The sequence below is a fragment of the Megalobrama amblycephala genome, linkage group LG3, assembly GCF_018812025.1.
Source record: "Megalobrama amblycephala isolate DHTTF-2021 linkage group LG3, ASM1881202v1, whole genome shotgun sequence".
In the NCBI taxonomy this organism is placed as follows: Eukaryota; Metazoa; Chordata; class Actinopteri; order Cypriniformes; family Xenocyprididae; genus Megalobrama; species Megalobrama amblycephala.
The window spans coordinates 48,753,130-48,775,080 of NC_063046.1; the positions used below are offsets into that span (position 1 = coordinate 48,753,130).

General features: G+C 42.0%; 1 protein-coding gene across 8 annotated transcripts in view; it reads left to right on the forward strand.

Moving 5' to 3' along the window:
* Nucleotides 1-21,951, forward strand: part of kdm6ba (lysine (K)-specific demethylase 6B, a) — a 112,324-nt gene that overhangs the window by 84,290 nt on the left and 6,083 nt on the right. For 3 of the 8 annotated variants that reach the window (XM_048185866.1, XM_048185867.1, XM_048185868.1), the window contains 10 exons: nucleotides 3,744-3,805; nucleotides 14,198-14,296; nucleotides 15,674-15,766; nucleotides 16,281-16,409; nucleotides 16,508-16,603; nucleotides 16,701-16,905; nucleotides 17,117-17,368; nucleotides 17,472-17,636; nucleotides 17,945-18,457; nucleotides 18,689-21,843. In XM_048185866.1, coding sequence (XP_048041823.1) covers nucleotides 16,291-16,409; nucleotides 16,508-16,603; nucleotides 16,701-16,905; nucleotides 17,117-17,368; nucleotides 17,472-17,636; nucleotides 17,945-18,457; nucleotides 18,689-21,843 — 4,505 coding nt within the window. In that variant the 5' untranslated portion in view covers nucleotides 3,744-3,805; nucleotides 14,198-14,296; nucleotides 15,674-15,766; nucleotides 16,281-16,290. The other 5 variants (XM_048185864.1, XM_048185871.1, XM_048185869.1 and 2 more) reach the window with 4 other exon arrangements.

Sequence of the window (21,951 nt, forward strand, 5' to 3'; positions counted from 1 at the left end):
TCATTACAAATCTATTGAAACGCTGTAATCGTCAACTATGCAAATGTGAAAATTATGCATAACTGGTGCCCACTATGTTCCCAAATCCACGTTAAACTGAGCACATGCAGAGATGGAGTTCACTGCATTCATTCATGAACTGAGACGCGGAGCTGATCACGTGCTGATCGGATACAAAGCCTTATCGCACTTTCGATTTTAGTTAGTTTGGCAGCAGTGGCGCAAAACACAACATTTTATGTTATTATGAGAGTTTAAATATATTTTCGGGCTGCCACAGTCTAGTTAATGAATGGGAAGCACTGAAATCTGTTTGTGCCGGTCAATGTCGATATTGTGGCGGGCCGACACAAATAAATCAATGTATGGGGAACACTGCACACGCTCTTTAACAGCTAAAACTAAAGCGTTACGTTGGAATTCGCACTCGTCTTCTGTGAACTTTGATTTGATTGGCCATCTCAATCATTTTGACATTGACAAACACTGTTAGACAGCTGAGGCAGAGCAGCCTAAAATAACTTTTAAACCTTTTTAGCATCCTGAGTACAAACAATTATGGGTGGCTTGTTCCCCTCAGTGTTTATGGTACTGCAGTGAGCAGTACTGATTTTTTATATTGTTCCTCCCATGTCCTGAGAGGGCAGTTACAGTTCCCCTACTATTTATGTGGGGCATTCACTTTCAAAATCAATTGGCATGGACTCATACGTGTCATTCATACGTGTGTGTATGTGGGGTAGATGTGGGCACTGTAGGTGGAGGTGGGAGTTAACCCTCTGAATGAACCATTCATCTACATGTGTGGCAGCTGTGACAACTAGTGAACCCTAGTGCTGACTCAGTGTGGAGTGGGAGCAGAGTGTTGGTCTAAAGGCCGTTGTCTGTTCTCACACACATACCACTCATTTCTGCCATTGCACATCTGACAGTTCTGCGTACTTCAGTTCTGTATATTCGTGTGTTCAGGATTGTGCTGTGCTCGTGGGAACGCTGCTATATTTAGCTGCAGTGTGAGAACAGGAGACTGAGCTCTGTCCCTCCCTGATTATAAGGCCAGAGCCAAGCAATTGGAACTACAAGCCCTCCTCTGAAATTAAAGTACTCAAACATGCACATATCTCTTGGAATCGAGTGTAATAGCAGCAGTATGTTAGTGTAATGGCACACATGAGCACAATGAGTGGGTGTGTGTGGGAGAGATCACAGGGCGTCACACCCTGGTCACAGTGGTCATATCCCTTCTTCCTGTCTGCCGTATCCTATTATGTGGTCGTAGCCACACACACAATTCTAAATAGCAAAGATACAGTGGTGTGAATGTGATAAGGGTTGTGTATCATAGAAAAAAGAAAATTAATATTTTCTTCACTGTTTCCCAAAGAAGGTACTCGCACATCTGCTGTTGTCGACGTTTGCCTGGTTTTGGTAGGCGATGTGCTCAGAGCAGCTTACATCCTGTGTGTGTGTGTGTGTGTGTGTGTGTGTGTGTGTGTGTGTGTGTGTGTGTGTGTGTGTGTGTGTGTGTGTGTGTGCGTGTGTGTGCGTGCACGTGTTTTTGTGACATATCAGGACACAAATTTGTATAATGACATGGGTATGACATAGATATTACAAGGAAAGGGTGACTTATGAGGACATTACCCCATGTCCCCACTTTTCAAAAGACTTATAAATCACACAGAATGAGTTTTTTTGAGAAAGTAAAAATGTTCACAGTTTCCTATGATGAGTAGGTTTAGGTGTAGGGGTAGTGTAGGGTGATAGAAAATACAGTTTGTACAGTATAAAAACCATTACGCCTATGAAATGTCCCCACAATTCACAAAAACAAACCTGTGTGTGTGTGTGTGTGTGTGTGTGTGTGTGTGTGTGTGTGTGTGTGTGTGTGTGTGTGTGTGTGTGTGTGTGTGTGTGTGTGTGTGTGTGTGTGTGTGTGTGTGTGTGATGTCCTTCCGCTGCTGTCCAAGAGGCCTGGTTCCCGTGACACACTCCCGTGGTTTAGCTGGCCTGTTTTGTCTCGATGCCACTGATTTAACCTTGCTAAATATAACGTGCTGATCACACACACGCATGTGGCGTCTGTTCACCATTAAATGGACATACCATGCTGTCCTCACACATTGTCGAGAAACATCCTGACATGGCAGATGGCATTAGTTTCTTAAAAAAAAAAAAAAAAAAAACTACACAGTCGTGACTTGTCAGAAAATAGTGGATAACTCTTGTCCAGTCTGTTTCTTTTTCTTTCTTTCTTTTTTTCTTTTGTTTTGTTTTAGTTCAGCACTTCTTGATCCATCTGTTATGTCTGTCCTATTTTTACTCCTCTTTGGTTTACAGTTCTCGTCCACCACTCAGTTCATTATTCTCTGTGAAATTATATAAAAAATAAAAAATAAAATAAACTAGGTTATTTTTTCGTGTCCTGATAAATCCTGTAATGTAGTTGTCCAATTGTTTTTAGTTCATCTGAACGTCAGATTCAAGTTTATTTTAGTTTAATTTCATTTTTCAGGTTTTTTGTAATCTGTAATTTTTTTTTGTAATGCCATAATAATAATAGTAATAATAATAATAATAATGATAATGTTATTCTTTTTATTTACATAGCATAAAATTTAACTCAACATAGTACAAAATCAACTAATAATAAAAACAATTGTTATCATCATCATTATTACCACATTATTATTATTCATATTATTTACATGGCATGAAATTGAAATCAACAGATTACAAAAGCAAATAATAATATTTTTTAACAACAACAATTATTATTATTATTATTATTATTATTATTAGCCCCATATCTACTGAATATCGTGTCCTAAGGCTATCTATGGTATGAAGTACTTTATGACGTTACTTGAATGGGTGAGGATAGAGAGTCTTTGGTAAAACATTTTTGTCGATTATTTTTGTATGATGAGGCGTGATTATCGTGTTCAGTCTTATTAATAGTTAGAAGGCGGAACTGCTGTCCCGGGTGGCCGTGAGAGTAGGACAGTCACGAGTCCGCCTTAAATAAGACAGCAGGCGAAGACGCACCAGTTTGCGCTGTCAGGGAATTCCGGGGCCGCGTGCGCTGACGTCAGGATTCTGGAGGGCGGCGCTGAGGAGAGAGAGAGAGAGAGAGAACGAGATCGAGCGTGCGCCTCTGTGTGGAGCGGGTACGCGCACAGCCAGGGCTGTGTGTCTCTTTAAAAAACCCCAGAGCCGCTCAGCGCTACTCGATCCCTGCCTTAACTCACAGACATAGCTCTGTGCTCGCTACAGAGAAAGAATACTTACCCAACGACAACATTAAATATCAGCAACACACCCTCTGCGGAGAGAACCAACAGACTTTTTGGCGTTTAAACCGAAGGATTTAAGAAAACGAACGATTTTGCGGATTACTATTGTTGTTATTCAGCCTGGTCGGACTGGTATATTCCTCTACACGCCAAGGAGTAGTTACGGATAAACTGCGCTCGCGACATTCACCGGTACTGACAGGAATTTTAGTCCCACTTTCGTGTTTTAGCCCTTGTTTTTGTTCTCAGGCAGCGTCGACGCGACGCTTCTGCATTTTATTCCCGCAGCGCTTATAACAAAAGCGCCGCCTGTAATTCAAGCTTCTTTATATGCGATCACTCATAATTAAGTCATTTCACACGCTGACAGCTCTCTAGTTTACTACAACTGACTTCTCAACCAGATGTAAGGAAAGCTAAAAGATGTCCTCGTTTGTTCTCCAACAGATCCCGTCTAACTTTTGGGAGCACTAGTGGACACGCAAGCTGAACGAGTTTTACTACTAAGGGTAAGTCAGCTATCTCTTTTTCCAATTGTTTTATAGTTGCTATCCCCATGGTAAACTCGTGACTATTTAAAAGTTTAGTGTAGTCCGTGACTGAAAGAAATTACACTCCTTATTACAGGGTAGCAACAGTCCGTGTGAATGAAAGCGTTGTAGTAACGGTGACCGGAAGATCAGCGCTCATTCCCCACGCGCATTAACTCTTTACTGTCCACAACCTCATGGCTTTGAGACAATGAATGGCCTTTTGTTTTTAGACAAACGTGATATTTGAACAAATCAAAGCATGGTTTAATTCTCGGGCGTTTGATACTGTAATATATGGCTGTGTTGTGTGAGTGGGGTGTTCAGGGAGAAATTGTTTAGGTTGTAGCGTCTCAGTCCCACGTGTGTCCGGATGGAGGGGGGTTGGGTTCACTGTGTAAACTGACCCGGCCCATCCCCACAGTGGGATGAGGCAAACAAACATTTTAATTTAGAATAACTAATATATATATATATATATAAAGATTATTTAAAAACATTATCAAAAAACTTTTTTGTTTTATATAAGTCTTGATGACCTTGTTGCAGTCAAAAGAGGTCTTCTGTTATGATTTTTCTGCCAAAAGATTGCCAAACTGCTTATAACACTATTTGTATTTTATAATCTCCACACATTTATTTTTTTACATTTATTTATTTTTGAATAACTTAAATTCAAACCAAAAAAGAGCATCACTTCATTGACCCATTTGATCGTAATGTGATCCACTGCTCTTTGTTTGACACGTGAGGGCAGGGCTCTGCTGCGGGATGTGCAGAGCTGGGCAGTCTTGTAAAGTTGAATGGATTACCTCAGCCTGCTCGTGCTCAACTGAATGTGTCTGCCTGAAAAGAAATCATTTGCATCATTTTCTACAACAAGCCTGCAGCCCTGCCTGGGGGTGGGGTGTTTTTCTCTCAATCTTTGCATGTGCGTTTGAACATATTCCGCTGTCTGAGTTAAGGGAATATGCAGGGGAAATTTCACTGTAACACACTATGAGCAATATTTGTGTTGACAATGAATAAACATTGCCGACAGCATTTGAAATTACAGTGAAACAGTTGGGTGTTTGTTGCTTGAGAGTATCTGGGGAGCAAGTTGGGACACTGCATTTTACGGGCGGTCATAAACACCCGTGGAATAAATACGGGGGTGTATGGGGGACAGGAAGATCCCTTTGAAGATGGACTTCCGATCAATTAGCAAGACTGACATGAAAACAGAGAGGCTGCGTTTGTTTCGCTTTGAAGTTGTGTGGCGTAAATGTTGAGAGCGCAGCAGCTGCTGAGACTCCGTCCTCCTCAGACCAGCGGGTGTTTTGAATCAACCGCCTGATTGCAACGTCACTGCCCCTTTATTGTGACGGTGTGAACCTGTGTTAAAGCTATAGGCCAGACTGAAATGAGAAACAAAAGTTGGTGTGAATATATAAACATTCTGTCACTAGTTGTTGAAAGTGTGTATGAGAATAAGTGAGGACATTCTTTTGAGTAGGGATGTCCAATACGTACGTGAACCGTTGTTTTGAAGCACAGTTGGGTCATGACCTGAAAGAATCGCTGAATCATTGTTTGAACCATTTGAAAGAACCGATTCACAGAAATGAGTCGATCTTCCCATCATTAATTTTGAGTGACGATAGAACAGTTTGTCAGGGTGTGTTTGTGATGTGAATTTTATCCTAACAGGTGGAGAGAGGAACGGTGTAGGTTGCACACTTTGTGTGTGTGCTTGTGACAGAAAGGAACGATGTATTATGTAGGTCAGTTGGCTCGTTGGAGTGCTTAGTCAACGCACGCTTATCACTGTAGCCCTTGATGATGACACTGAGCCGGGTTTGCGTGAGTGCGGTTATACTGGTATTTCAGGACTGGCCAAATGAAAGAAAAAAAAGGATGTAGGCTGTTAAATCCTCCTCGTTCATTCCATTGAGCTCTGAGAACTGTTGCGTGTGGGAGTTTTTCCCATGTCAGGACCGTACTTTTGTGGTAAAAGGAAGTGATGTAGGCAAGTTAAAGGAATTTTACTAGAGAAAGTGTGTGAGTCTGTGAACATGTTGTTATTAAGCATGATGAGTTGGTCTTGGTTGGTGTAATTAAAGGCAACAAGTAAGAAAAGTAGTTTGATACTGTTTGACAACACATTTTTCCCTTCTGACTGGCTTGTTTTTTCCTTTGTCATCTCACACTGTTATCTGTTATCTCACACTTTGGCAGAAAACCAGAGTGAGGGGAAAAGGGAAAGTGAGTAAAAGAAAGGGAGGAGTAATGAAACTAGAGTGGGTGTGGTTGAGAGGAATGGAGAGGGGAGAGAGAGAGTGGTGGGAAACAAAAAAGATCAGTCATGTTTCTGTGACTCAGTTGTTTTTTGGATAGAGTGAGCAGCCAGGATGCTACACACAGATCGCTGATGTGCGTCATAATGTGGGGCGGTGGTGGTGGGGGGGTTGACTGAGGATGGATTGTTTTCCTCTATCGCAAACATCTTGTTTTCCCTCTATCAAACTTTAAAGTCATATTTTCCATGTGCTTATGGTCTGTAACTTTTATCATATTTCAATTATGGAATGTTTTAGATGCCAGACGTGACTCTCCATCCCACTCTGTTGGATCCCTCTCCAACTTTGTTGAGCTTCAGACATGAGTGTTTTCATTCACTGCCACAGCAGCCAGTTGCCATATCAACCTGGGAGCCAGCTTGTTTGTGATTGATCCTTTTTGTTACTAATAACTTATAAGTGTGCCTGTTTTGTTTGTCTAATGCATTACTGGCTTCTGGGAAATGAGGAGTTTGAATGTAGGAGGGGACTTTTGGGGGCTAATGAGACACAAACAAGACAGAGATGATCAAGGTTTGACTGTTCCAGTAATGAAAAGCTCACATGTTTTGATGGCTACAGAGAAAGGTTATTTCTAGTGCTTCATATTCATAATGTTAAAAGACGATGAAAGAGCGAACTCGTGTTTCCTGACATCTCACAATGACACGGTGACACATTTGTACAGTCTGTGCAGCCAAGCACATTAAAAGTTTTCTCGCAGATGGCTGTGCAGACGCACTCCAGACTTTCATGTCTAGCAGACGTTCGCATACTGAGTCACTGCCATTCACGCACAGCACTCGTCTTTCAGCTTTTTGCCATTTGGGCTGTGTGTGTTGTGTAATGTGCTGGCACGTCAGTCACTCTTTCTGTTCCTTAAAAGTTTTACTCTACTTCTCAAAGGAAGCATTACACAAGTTGACTGACCCAGACAGAAACGCGTCAAAAACATCTGCCGAGCTTGAGGAGACTTAACAGGATGAGAAACTAGACACCGAACCAGTCCTTGTTTTTATTTGCCTGCCCATTCATAAATACATACACACAGAATATGTTCCACAGGATGTTACCTCATTCCTCTGAGTCTCTTTTAAGAAACCCTCCCCTCTATTGAGAGGCCCACTTCCTGTTGCTCTGACGACAACTTCCTGTCTTATCATATCTGTTCTGCTTTCTTTAATCTCACATGTTGGTATTCACATTTCCAGACAAACACAAAAGCAAAATTTTCCCTGACCATCTATATGGTGATATCAAGATATCTTAAAATGAGAGGGCCTTAAGATATGTCATACCACAACTATAATGATAACTAATATTAATGTCCGCATCAGTGGGCAATATTGTTTTGTTTATTATAAGCACACGCTGCAGTTTTGTCGTCTGCCACTTTAAATGCTCAAGCTCTTTAAACCAGGATGGATTCTGATTGGCTGTTAATGTTTTATCGTTCATCAGCTGGAGAAAAAAAAAAAAAAACATTTTGAAAGTGCTCCACCAATATCGTTTCTCTGTGCCGTTAAAGTTGTAGTATGGACTCTGTTTTTTATATTTAAAGCAATTTTTATAACTGTATCTTTATCGTTATTGTTATAGTTATCGTCCTTGGTGTGAACGGGCATTTATGTCGAACTCTTACATTTCTCATAAACTTTAAAGGGTAAAGGAACATGTTTCATAGCATAGGTCTTAAAGTTGGCATGAAAATTCACTCTAAGGCATGTTATTGACCTTATTGTGAACGAGTCATACATTTACATTTTTTTTTTATTTATTTATAGGTCAATTTTTGAATTAGAAAGTCATAACTTAATATTTCGGTGACCGACTTCTCTCTGGTGAATTATGCCAGACATCTCCAATTAATTAGTCTGCTTAAACTCCACCTGTATTCTTAAAACTGACTACAAGCTCGCATTCAGACCTGCCTACATCCATTCAATGACCGATGGATACAAACGCATGCAAAATCCATGATGTATGTCACAATATGGAAGAAAAGATCTTTTGCCACTTCCATTTCATTGCAACTTTGAAGACATTTGAGATCTGTGAATATGAACAAGGGATGCACAATATATCGGCCACCATATCGGTATCGGCTGGTATATGTTCATTTTTAATGTTATCGTTATCGGCCTGATAAGAAAATTTACCCAATATTTTAAACCCGATAAATAATGGATTATTTCCTTTAGCTGAGTAGGGATGGGTATCGTTAAGGATTTAACGGTATTACTACTTGTACCGATACTGCTTATCGATCCGGTACTTTAACGGTATTCTTATCGGTACTTTTTGTTATATATATATATATATATATATATATATATATATATATATATATATATATATATATATATATATATATATATATATATATATATATATATATATATATATAGAGAGAGAGAGAGAGAGAGAGAGAGAGAGCTGAATTAACTTTGCTTTATATTATATAGTGTCTGGCATTTTTGGTGTTTTATATAAGATACAGTAAGAATATGAACAAAGAAACAAACTGCCAAATACAATAAAACAAAGACACAAATGAAATAAAGTACTTTCATTTGTCATTGTGTTCATGTAAGTAATATAGGCCTAGCCTATAAAAGAAATCTAAGTAACCAAATGTAAAGTGACACTGCATGGTTTTCACAGTATAAATTAATAGATTAACTCTTATTAAAGCTAACTATATTCAGAAGAAGTGCTGTGAGTGATTTTCTCTTTGCATTTTGTTGTTTGATTAACACTGATGGCATAATTGTCAGAAGGTGACTGCTGTCACTTTAAGACAATAGATATTAACACACATCGTATTTTCTCCCAGCTGTTCATGTACACTTCCGATATAAACTGCATGTATGTAGCTAAACACACTCCAATCCGGTAATTTTAACATACTATTGTGTGTATTTGATCTTTTGGACGTGCACCTGAAGCCCAACGTGTAATTTGTTTGTCTATTTGCGATCCGTTTTGAAGCGCGCGCCGCAATTCAGCCTGAGGAACAGCGTCTCTTGCGCGGATTATTGTGCTTTCAACGTTTTAAACGTTGATAATTTTCAAACATTTACTGCAATTTAGCAACAGTAAAGACTGCATTTTACAACAATCACCGACTGTGCTGATTCTTACCTTAAGTTTGAGTTTAGGGAGGAACGAACGCGCGCAGCTGTGAAGAGAATGAAGGTGTGCCAGACGAAACGCGGCAAGTTTTTAATAGTTTTACCTCAGATATCTTCTTTCTGATGATCCTTGAAAGCCAACATCAAAATCAAAAATAAAATTAGCTTAATATCAAAGCACAGGCCTAAAGTGTATGCAGACGTTTAGTTTTTTAGTTCTCTCCTCAATCGTCACCATTAGGCTAAACAGGGCTTTCATGTGAGCGGCTGCGCGCGCTGTAGCTTCTCTGCGTGAGCGCGATCTCTCTTCTTGCGAAAGCAAAAATGCATCATGGACAAATGTCCTAATATTATTGCATATAGAAACAGCTGGCGACTCTGGCGAGATAGAATCTGCAAGATAATGTCTATATAGCAATAATAAATGCACGTGTATTTTCTTCATAATTTCTCCAGTACCGATAGCAGAACCGTTAACGTCAGAGCTTATCGATACACCGGTCTTTCAAAATTTAGCCCCGGGGTCAATTTAATACCGGGTTTCGGTACCCATCCCTATAGCTGAGACACTTCAGATACATACTGTCCGCCATTATGGTTTTGAATTGCTTGAAATATGATTGAAATCGCTTCAAAAAGGAAAATACAGTTAAGTACAATGTACAGCGCAAGTCTGTCATTAAGGCTACACAATATTATAAATGTATGCTTGGGACATGGCTTTTAATGGTGAGACTTTTGTTTTTGTAATCAGGATCTCAAAAATTATCTAATTTTGATTTAAATTTTTTGGCCAATTATCGGTTATCGGCTTTTAAATATAAAGAATTATCGGTTATTGGGATCGGCCAAAATTTTCATATCGGTGGGTGCATCACTAATATGAACACATTAGTGTTAATTTGTGTTAATAATTCACTCTACCTCTGAAATGGTCTAGTAGCCAATGATCAAGATCACTAAATCTGTTTTTCACTGAATATTCTTCTTTCATTCAGAAAAATGACACATTATGGAAGTAAAATGGTTTGTGAATGGCATTTATGTTGACTTCTCCTTTTATGAGTAACATCAGTGTCAGTAATCACCTCGTTCAAGGTAATGACTAAGGGTGTTTTCTCAGCAGTGCTCACCACAGTGACAGCATGGATGTTTACTCTCCTAACAGGACATGACCACTATAGTTACTAAGAAAAGCATCATGTTTCTCTTTGAGACGAGTCATACTGTGACTGACACCTGAATTCAGGATTCTATTCACTGAGTAAAATTGCTGATTTTGGTGTCACATCAGGATTGAAAGTGAGTATTCAGATAAGGGTCGTCCTTCCCTACTAATAAGACAAAGTTTCCTCAACATTTTTATACACCACAAATCCTCCCTGGTTTATATATTAGCCTACATATTTATTCATTAACAGCTGATACCAGATGGACAACAGCACATTCATTTAAACATGCACTTTGCATATACAGTGAATGTGGATATGAACATTTAGTGTTTATTGAACATCAATATCATATCAATGCCTGTGATGTCAGTGCTTATCATTAAACGCTTCATCCCAATGGATTTATTGTCTGTCTGGCAACCATAAATCAGCAGTGTTGAACTAGGTTGAAAACGAGAGCAGGGAAAACAATCATGATCTCTGCATAGAATCCAGTTGTGACATTCTGAAAGCGTAATGAGGCCAGTTGTGAAAGGTTTTATTGTAGTGTTATTTTTGGAAGGGTGGTGCAAGGTTGAGGGAAGGTTGTCGCGAAGTTACATGTGGGTGAGGGCTTGGACAGAGCGTCATCTAGAAGCGAGCATGTGTGTGTGTCCTCAGCTGAACTCCCTCTCTGGATCAGGATGTACACTCTGTTGCTCGTGCGCATGTTTGTGTGGAGGCTACTAGTGTGGGTTTGAAAGGCAGCGACGCCATTGTGACGATTCAGTCTTGCATCATTGGCATTGGCAGAGGCAGACACACACAGAAGGAAAGGGAACAGACGCAAGCTTATGGTGACGTTGTGTTTCCTTGTACCTCTGAGTGTGATCTTTATCTGAGGTGGGTTATGTAATGACCAAATGTGAGCGCTCACCCACAGGCTCTTCCACTGTCCCCCTTTGCTCACTGAGGAACATTCCAGCTCTCCCATTTCCCCAGTTCCTCTCCTTTACCTACCTCCAATCTGTTCTCCCTCTCCAGGCTTACACTGCAATTCCTTGATTCCATTCCATGTCGTTCTTTTCTGTATACTTGTGTTCTCAGCTGTTTTGGCTCTCCGAGTAGCTTTGTGGTAGTTTCTGGCAGGAATGAGGATGGTGTCGTCATTCAGGGGGATGACATCATTCAACAACCCGTAGCACTATTTTAAAAATAATCTCCTTCTTTTGGTATTGTTTTCACATTGCCATGTTACTGATGTCAGTCCTTTATTCATTCAAAAGCAAATCATTACTTGAATCAGTTTTGGGATATTTTTTTTAGAGAAAGTACACATCACTTCAGATGTCAAATCTTTTGGTCCAGCTGTATGGTTGGTTAGTTGACACGGTTGTTTCCTGAAGGGTTTTTTTTGGTGTAGTTTGATTGGACAGGGTTGGTTGGAGACGCCCACAGATATAGCCCTCAATTGGTTTGGTGTTTTTAGGTGCTCATCTGGTAAGTGTGACGACCAAGCCAGTGACTGGAATAGTTGTTTGATGTTTATTGTTATGGGGATTTTTATCAAGCTGAGGGTCGACGCGGGGGTGAATGGGGGAATTTTCTAATTATGATGTCATCGTTGTAACATTTAAGAATCAAAAGGGATTTGAAATTTAAATTACTTTCAAAGAGGTTTTGAACCTATGTTTGAGGAAATACACATGGCATTTCTAGAAAACAGCTCTTCTTGGTTGTAGCGTGAACGAGAATGCTGATGCGATGACTTACAATAAACCAATAACCACACGACCACATTCACTTTTATAATCAATTGCACCGCAAGCCAACTGTTTTCTCCAGTCTGATCAACGTCAGTGCATTTTGGTAAAACCCACTGTAATTTTACAGTGCATATGTTTGTGCATATGTTTATCGATGACGGCACACTTTCAGAAATTCCCAGTGCCGTGACTGAGGTGGGCGTCCCCGATCACCTGACCGTAAAGACTGCGCAAGAGAAAGGGGGCAGAGTCTGGGTTGTGGGGTAAGCCCTTTCCATGGTTGAGTCATGGGAGTTCCCCATTTAGCTGCTGTTATCAGACCTAATGTGTGCGTGTTTCGATTTCTCTCTCTTACAATAAGTTCGATTAAGAATCAGTTTCGGGGTGCTGTACTGTTTCCACGTTACTAGAAATCTATATTACTAGTATTGAAAAACGTGTTCTCGTAAAAGCAAAGCTATAGCAGAGTATGATATGGCAGATGCAGAAATGTAGTATAGGGAAGTTTCGGTTCGCATTTGTGTGCGTGTTGTTATAGTATGAATACACACTGAAAAAACATGATTCAAGCCACTATCCACAACTATCCTGGCAGTCTTCAAAAGTTTTTTAGGCAAAAATTTTAGCATAGCATTGTTCTTGTTCGCTGTTTTTCTAGGAGGATCTGGCAATACAAATGAGCTCTTTCCCTGTCCCTGCACGAGTAGTCATCGACGAGGGATACATCTCTGATGCACATAAAAATACTTCATTAACAACTAGTTGTTCTGTTCGGTTCCATACATACTGTAGAATTTTTGTAAATGCGGTTGTCACTACCTGCAATTTTTGGGAGGTAATTCGTTTGTAGAATACGGTTGTCACTCCCATAAATTACTGAACTGTGTGTGTACAGAATAGGATTAAGCATTAAAAGGTGAATTGCCAACCAAATTTATCTGCAGTAAGTACGTGGCCTATATTTGAGGTCTGCAGTTCCCGCGGCTCTCCCGCGGGAACTGCAGGACCTGATCAGATTTCTTGCGCGTGGGATTAAATTTCCGAATGAAAGACTGTAGCGGTCGGTAACTCTGGTGTACTTAGTTTGGACTAGAGCGGGAGCTCTGACAATAGCCTGGCCACTCCCGACATCCTTAGACAACAGCGAATCTGCGCTTGAACTTGAAGTGAACAAAGTGGTGGCGTTCACAGCTTCTAGTTCCCTGCCCTGAGCAACCTGACAAGATATGTTCTTTGCATCCCAGCCACGAATAAAACTTCGGAGAGGACATTCATCCTTTGTGGTCGGATTTTGGAGTAGAGACTTTAGGTACTGAAACTGTTGTCAGTCAGCGACATTCTTGCATGGATGTTTAAAAAAAAAAAAAAAAAGGATATATATATTTTTTTAAATGTATATTTCTCTTGCTAAAAACATGCAGATATACCAACCCCTGAAAACACTTTATCTACCCTGTATTCCTGATGGAGTGTTTTTCCCAAGCTACAGTTTTCATATGTGATAGTTGGCTTTCCACACCAATACGTCTCTATGGGAGCCAGGCCTGTGTTTATTTAAACACCTCCCCACAATAACTCTCACCATTGTGTGTGAGAGCCAGTATCATGGATTTCCTCTCACTGTTGTCCTGCTCACCAGTGTTGCAGACAAGTGACGTTTATTTTTATTCTAAAACATTATATTTAAATAATTATATTATAATTATTATTATTATATTAATAATAAAAATAAATGTGAATGAGTAGGTTTGTCCAAACTGCATGTCCGTTTTTAAGTGTTCACAATTTGTTTTATAAAATACAGTGCTTTCTTTCATTCTGGAGTCATTTTTGACTCTCTGTCTGTGATATTATTGATGGCACAGCTGCGAGGCCTGACTGTTTTTACAGCACTTGTGCTGATTGGATGGAATAAAGCAAATGTAAAAGATCAGGAAAACAAATAAGAGCAAATTCAAACTCAATGCACTGATGATTACCTCCTTATCTTTCTCTACAGCGATCAACGACCACAGAGTCGGCAGAGATGATCGAGTGTTGGTGCTAAACCCTAACTCTTCAGACAATTGAGAAGTGGTGCTAGATGCTTTTTTGACAAGTAAGTGTGTGTGTGTGTGTGTCTGTGTGTCTAAGAATGCAGTGTATTGCAGGGTCATGATTATTTCAGTCCCCACTAGCAGCTAAATCCAGAGTTCCTGAAATATCACAGAAGCCTTTTAATAGTGCAACACCATGAGCCAGAGAAGAGTGGGTGGGCTCATATGCACTGTAGGCTCAAAATACACACACATACACGCTGACTAAACCTGCTGAGCAATGAATAGCTCACACACACTTACTGTATCCAAACATCTCAGAATACTGCCGCATACATATTTATCTTTGGACTAATTAAAAATTACAGCATAAAGATTGTATTGAAGTATTAAAGTCTTGTTAATTTCAACAAAAAGTGTTACTCTGCCTGTGTTGCTAGCCCAGTACTAACCCATCAGGTTATACAGCATTTTATGGATGGCAAGTTTTGCATCTGTGGCCTTATTGTATAATAAGTGTGTTTTGTGCTATAGAAAGGGAGAGCCTGTACGTGTCACACTTGAAACACTTTTGCCAAGTCCATAATTAGTGTGTGCTAGGCGTCTTTTGCTGTATGGGAATATATGTACGTGTGCCAAGCAATTTCAATCGAGTGTGTGCACGCATGCTTGCCAATATTTGTGCATCCAGCTTGCGCTCGGTGTGCCATGTGTATTCAGAATGCGTGGGAAGCTCAGTGTGTTTGCTTGCGTGGGTGTTTCATGGGAGCACAGCCGGTCTTCTCACTTTGGAGTCTCCCTAAAGAACACTTTAATTTTAGACCCGTCTTTTTCCCCTAATCTGTCCATCCATCCTGTTCAAGCCTTCTGCTGTTCCTTTCCTCCCTACACCCCTTGCTCTCTTTCTTTCTGTCCTTTCCTCTCTCCATCACGCCTGGCCTAATGAGATTAACCTCAGTGCCTCTCTTGTCTCACACACACACACACACACACACACACACACACTAATACACATGCAAATAATCAAACTCAAGCAACACAACACAAGTACACACACTTCTTTATGTACACATGCACACAGACACCGCTGGCTTGACTCCAGGACTTTGCTCTGCTCGTCCCCTCCCTCCCATCACTCTCACCCTCTGCCAAGAGGCCTCAGGAAGGGTTATAATGACCTCAGTGTACTCACCCTATAGGTGAACTCCCACAAGCCCATCTGTGCACACTTTTCTTCCCATTAGACTACAGACGAGCACTGCCCCCTAGAGGTTACAAGCGGTACTGAAGTTCTGGAGGGTTCCTTTGTTAATAGCTGCCTTCAGGCCAAACACTCACACAGACTACAAAGGATGTGTTTTCCCCCTGTGTTTAATGGATTTGGCTGTATATTTGTGCCTCACCCCCTTATGTCCCATCTCTTTTCTTTCTTTCTCCAGTTGGCAGGAGTAGCAGTAAACAGCTTCTCCTTCGTGTTGGTGAGTGGCCCTCTCTGTTTTGCAGTGGAGGGCTTCACACTCACAGCTAGTGTGGTGAGTAACCATGTGTACTGTTCTCTTGATAGAAATGATTGAACAATAATTTAGATGAGCATATTTGGTGCTTCTTAGCATATGACATTTTGTACTATTCAGTGCATCGTTATTGCTAACTAATTGAAATTAAGCTGAAATCAATTTAATTATAATTATTAGATGAAAAACTTTAAAAACTTGCCTTGCCTTAGCATCTAGCTGAAATGAGATTAAATGATTAAAAAAAAGAAATATTTTAAAATTAATTGAATGAATATAAAAATAAAAGCTAATTCAAAATACTAACACTTCAGTGTAGCCACTAAATAAAGAGATTAGATGTCTGCTTTTCCATCTGACTTTATCAGATTTAAGACATTTAATGCAGCATCATGCCTTAGTAGTTAAATAGTTCAGTGTCACAACCTCTTAACTTCTTGCCATCTTTCCAGGATGTATTTTCTAAGCAATGTCAGATGTATTGGCTAATATATTGAAGATGTGTAGGAAATTAAATAGTCTTTGTTCTTAGTCTAGGCTGGATGCATCACACACCAGAACAGTTCACCGGGTGCAGCACGCGGGACCCTTTTCCTCTGGACGGACTCAACCGGGGACCATGGGCTCCCGTGGGCAGCCGCGCCTGGCCACCTCCCTCCAGGTAATATACCTCATCATCAAGGCTGCATTATCCTTTTAGTTACTTCACTGATGAAGTTATCAAAAGGAATGATCAAAGCAAAAAAATTCTCTTAATAGGTGCTTACCTGGTGTCAGTCAGCACCAGTTCGTCTCCCAAATGCCACCCAGTCACATGACTGGCCTAAACCATCCTAGTAAATTCTTAAACAATGGGTGAGTGTCTTTTACGCTTTATTGTTGTTTTACAAACACATCTGGAAAAACGTGCAACTTGGATTGTGAGTTTGCTAATGTGTCTTTGTATTTCCAGTCCTTTACATCGAGGGGATAAGCAAGACCTGTCTCAGGCTTTGTTGCCAGGATTACAAAGGCCTGCTCCTCCAAGGCCTTGGGAACCAACCAGAACTGGCCAGAGTTATGAGTCATTGCCTGGTGATAACCACAACCGACTACACAATGGCTACAATGCAGGTCCTCCTGCACACCTCACAGCTCGAGCCAATCAGCTACTGAAGGTGAATATTGATGCTATGTTTCATTACTTTTTATATTTTCTTGTTACATGAATGTTGTTCGTATTAAATCAGTGAATCACTAGCTTTACTTTACACTGAAATTTTCACATTTAAGAATTAAATTGAATGTGTAGCACTGTAGCGCACTTAAATTAATATTATGGTTAAGAGTACTCTCACCAACCTCTGTTTCTCTCTCTTTCTCCACAAGTATGGTGCTCCTCATCCTCATTTCCCAGCCCATGGCTCACGGCCCATGCTTCCATTACCTGAAATATGGACCCAACCTCAGACTCAGCAGCAACCCAGAGGACCTCACTCTCATTCTGGACAGTTAAAACGGCCTGGGCCCCCTCTGGGAGAGCACTCTGTCATTCAGCATACCCCTGCTCCATCTCTACACCGGCCCATGGAAGACTGCCCCAGTCCAAGCAAGAGAAAGAAGAGCTCTGGGTCTGAGCAGGTTGGTCATGTCTTTATGGCCTCACCCATGCATTTTCTGTCCTAAAACTCTCCTTTAACAAATGTTGTAAAAAAACCCTCTCTTTTTCTGTTTCTTATGTCAGGCTTCTTATTCAGCCATGCAGCGTATACCTGGGCCACCTGCACATTTGAATCAGCAGTCATCCTCCCAATATCCCTCTCCTAAACCTGGATTTTGGAACCCGATGCACAAAGGAGGAGCACCCTGGAGCCCAAATGAACGCAAAAGCGGGCAGATCGATTTCCAGGTCAGTCATTGCTGATCTGAATATTAATATTTAGAACATAAATAGTTAATGGAGATCTTGTCAAAGAGCATAAATCATAGGAAAATCTATTTAGCATATTGAATATTTGGACTTGTCTACGATCCAAGTCCTGTCAATGTTTTGACTGGAACTGACATCGATGATGACAGAAGTCGTGTAGTGTGAAAAGCACAGCAACCTGTAGTGGTGTAGTATATGGGCGTTATTACTGACATTGCGTCTTCCACTCTGTTTTATGTTAGATGTACTTGACCTAATTGCTACTTTTTCTAATTCTCTATTCACAGGATTCAGCTAAGCCAGGAATTGGAAGTTTCCCATATAAACCGCCTCCCTTGAATCCGTCAACCATGTCTTCACCCACCATTCCCCCCACAAGAGGTTACGGACAAAGCAGGGGTCCTCCACCACAAACCCACAAGACTGGTCCGTCATCACCATCTCCGGGGCCACCTTCACAGAGCTCTCACATCCACCATTCTACATACCCCTACCCCAACAACAGACCTACAGCTCAGACCCAAGGGGAACTACATGGTACTACTCCACAAAGACGACATGAATCTGGAGTGAATTCTTTGGATAGCCGGGCTCCACCAACACCACCTACATCCACATCATCGCTGCGGGCAGATAGGGAGCGCCCTGCACCCTCACCAGCAAACCACACCACTGTGCCTTACAGTCACCCTCAGTTCCAGCCTCACCCAGGGCTGATCCATTCCACCAGCCCACCAGCCAGCAACCAGGCCCAGGCCACAGTACCTCAGCACAACCCTGACAAACCCTGGAAGAACCAGGTAATACACACAGAGAAAATGAAATTAAATGAATCGCACAGATTCAGCTTACATTAATCAAAACCTGGCTCTGATGCACAGAAAAAGATTTGCCTGGTTAAGACTTGTAAATTAGTGCCTGTTTAATATTAGTATAAATATAAATGGCATGATATGCAACATATAAATGCTATCAATAGTTACAGTTTTGTGTCCTATGATTTGTTGACTCCAATGTTCATTTTCCTTTAGGAGTCATGTGACATTTCAGCAGCAGGGGATTCTCAGGTGGTTGCACGCCTTTCTCAGGCACAGATTAAGGTTGTTGGGGGCGACCAGGGTCCAGGGACCCTCCAACATGTGAGCCCTTCTCAGGCCCCTGCACGAAAACCTGTCATTACCCCAAACCTGGAAACTCCTCAACCACCTTGCTCCCTGGAACTATATACCAATGTTGGAAGCGTCCCTACTATGAGCTCTGCACCCCCTACCACCTCCTCCATCCCCAGCACCCTAAGCGGCTGGAGAGGAACAGATTCTTCAGTGCTAATCTCAAACCCAAACCATGTATCCATGATTGGCCAAAATCTGCCACATCCAGGGTATCAGGGTGTCCACCCTGGTGTTGGAACCCTTCCACACCCATACAGAGGGGCACAATCTCAGATTCAGCAGTCCACTCTTCCTCACACAGGACAGGGTAGACCTAACTACACCCCAGTGTCCTCTGCTTCCTCCACCCTAAACTCAGGGCTTCAGAGATCAGGGGAGAGTGTCATCACCAGCAAGACCTCTAACACTCTCCCACAATCCGTCAGTTCACCTTTACATCGCCCTCAACCTCCAGCACACATAAAAGTCAATTCAGCCCTCCAGCCAATATCCAACAGTTCATATAGCTCAGTGCCCATTCAATCTTCCTCCTCAATTTCTCAGGCAACTACTACTGTTCCAGCCCCAGTCTACCCAAGATCCTGTTTGCAAACTGCTGCCCCAAGCTCTCAATCCATTGCTGATGCTTTAAATAAACTTGATGCAGAGTTGCAGGGCCACATGCAAGCAGAACAGAGAAGGAGAGACCAGGAAGAAGAGAGGAAACAGAATGTAGAGCGACAAGAAGTGGAGAAAAAGCCACACGGTGAGTCTGCAATCAAGAGTCTGGAACGTTTGCTGTCAGGTAGTGCAGCTGAGCCTCCACCTCCTCGTTTGTCTCCAGCCGATGCACCCTCTTCCGTCTCGCATCCTTGCCAGAATTCACCACCTTATCCCTGGTTGAGTCGAGGAGGAGTGCCCCCACGTCCTTCTGGAACTGCAACAACCATTATGGAACGACCACGACCACCCCCTCTCACCCCCCAGACAGAATATGCCCGTGAGAAGCAAAGGCAGAGAGAGAAATGGAAGAGTGGAACACCATCTCAGAATTCCACTGGGATTCCCACATACCCCTCAGAGTCAGGTCTCATCAGCCCCTCCCACAACCATACAATGCAATTGAAACCTGACCCATCCAAAGATGTCACCATGTTGAAAACCCCTCATATTGCTGGGATTTTGGATGCTATTCCCAACCCCCCGCCCCTGCGAGAGCCACCCAAACTTTACCAGGCTTTCCCCAAGGATGTTCCCTCTTCATGCACACAAATCAGCACGACTGCAAATAGCCTGCAAAAACACATGCCCAGTACAGGACTTGGTAGTCTGGGTAGCAGTTCTAATAGTTGCAGTGGTGACTCTGATGGTGCCCAATTTGAGGAGGAAACTTCTGAGCTTTTGCCTGATGGATTGGCTAACATTATGAAGATGCTGGATGAGTCCATCAAGAAAGAGGAGGAGTTGTATTCTGGTCAGATGGGAGAACGGGCAGGACCAGAACCTCCGTTTTCTGCAAATGTGGCTCCGATGAAGAGTTATTTATGCGCACCAGACCTTGTGCCTGCCCTAAAGCAATCTCCAACTGAGGATCATCAGCCAGATGGCCATGCAAGCCCACCTGTGTTAAGTCGGCAAGGTTCCTTGGCATCGCCTTGCAGTCGCACTTCTTCACTTGAGGAAGAAGAGGAGGTTCTTAAGGTCATTTCCAAGTCTGCCAATTCCATTAGCATGCAGTCCCAAGAAAGCATTCTTGCCACAACAGGAACCAACTATCGCCATAGTGACTTAGCCAAGCTGTATGGCCTTCCAGAGGTAGAGAAAAGTGAGTGCGAGGAGGAGGAGGATGATGATGATGATGATGAAGAAGCTGATCGGGAAGATGAAACTCCATCCTGTTCACCACCACCTCAGCGGCCTCATCTCCACCAGACAGGTGTGAACAGCATGTTTAAAAACCTTGCATCTGTACTTGAGAGCCAGAAATACACCTACCGGGGTGGACCCTTTGGTCGTCCTCCTCCCTCTGCTTTTGTGGGAGTTAAGTACTCTTCATCTCTTTCTCTGGGCCCTGACATTTGCAGGCAACAACAAAGCACTTCCCCCACATCAGGCACAGCCAATCAACCAGGTTTTAGCAGTCCGACGCAAACCCCTGCCATTAGTAACTCAGGTCAGCCCTGTCCCCTCTCGCCCACAAGTTGGGCATCAGAGAGGAAAAGAGGGGATAAAATAAGCCAGGCAGATCTTTTGGGCAATGATGACGAGGAAGAGATTTCAGAGGAACCCACAGGAGAGAAGGATTCTGGAACTGTAAAAGACTTGTTGGAAAGACGACCAAAGCTGACTACCATCTCAGAGTCTTCGCTAGCGGAGCTTAGTCATAGCTATGAGGTGAACAAACACATACTCCCTTATAAAGACCACTCAAAGGCAGAGTCACAGGAGATATGCAAACCTGATAAAGAAAAGGACCGACACAAAGACAGAGAACGAGAGAGGAAACACAAACACAGTAGCAAAAAACATGAGGACAGGAAAGAGAGGAAGAAAAAACACAGAGAAAGACACGATGATGCATCTCTTTCCTCATCCTCATCTTCCAGCTTCAGTCGACGGCACAGGGATGGAAAGTCACACAAGGAAAAGAAGAGCAGGCAGGTGCTGGCTAACCTGGACATTCAGAGTAAGGAGTTTAGGGAGAAGGAACAAGAGCGTGATGGAGACAAGAAGAGAAGGAAAGAGGAATGTAACCGACTTCAGACTGAAGGGGAAGGGGCACAGAGTAAAGACAAGGGCAGCAGCTCAGGACGTTCCTCTGATCTCCCGTCAGCTTCATCAGCATTATGTTCTGACGACTTTCAGAAACTAAAGGCGCTGACAGATGGACCACCCAAAGAACTGAAGATACGCCTCATAAAGGTGGAGAGTGGGGACAGGGAGACATTTATTGCTTCAGAGGTGGAGGAGAGGAGGATTCCTCTGGAGGAAATCACCATAAAGAACACAGCTAGTGAAATCATCAGAGCCTGCAAGTAAGCAATATTTCCATGCAGAACATCTCTAAAACAGATTTTTTTTTTTGGCTGCAGTTGCAGTTTAGTTGGGACCATGAAAGACCATATCTAAAACTCAATGTCTTC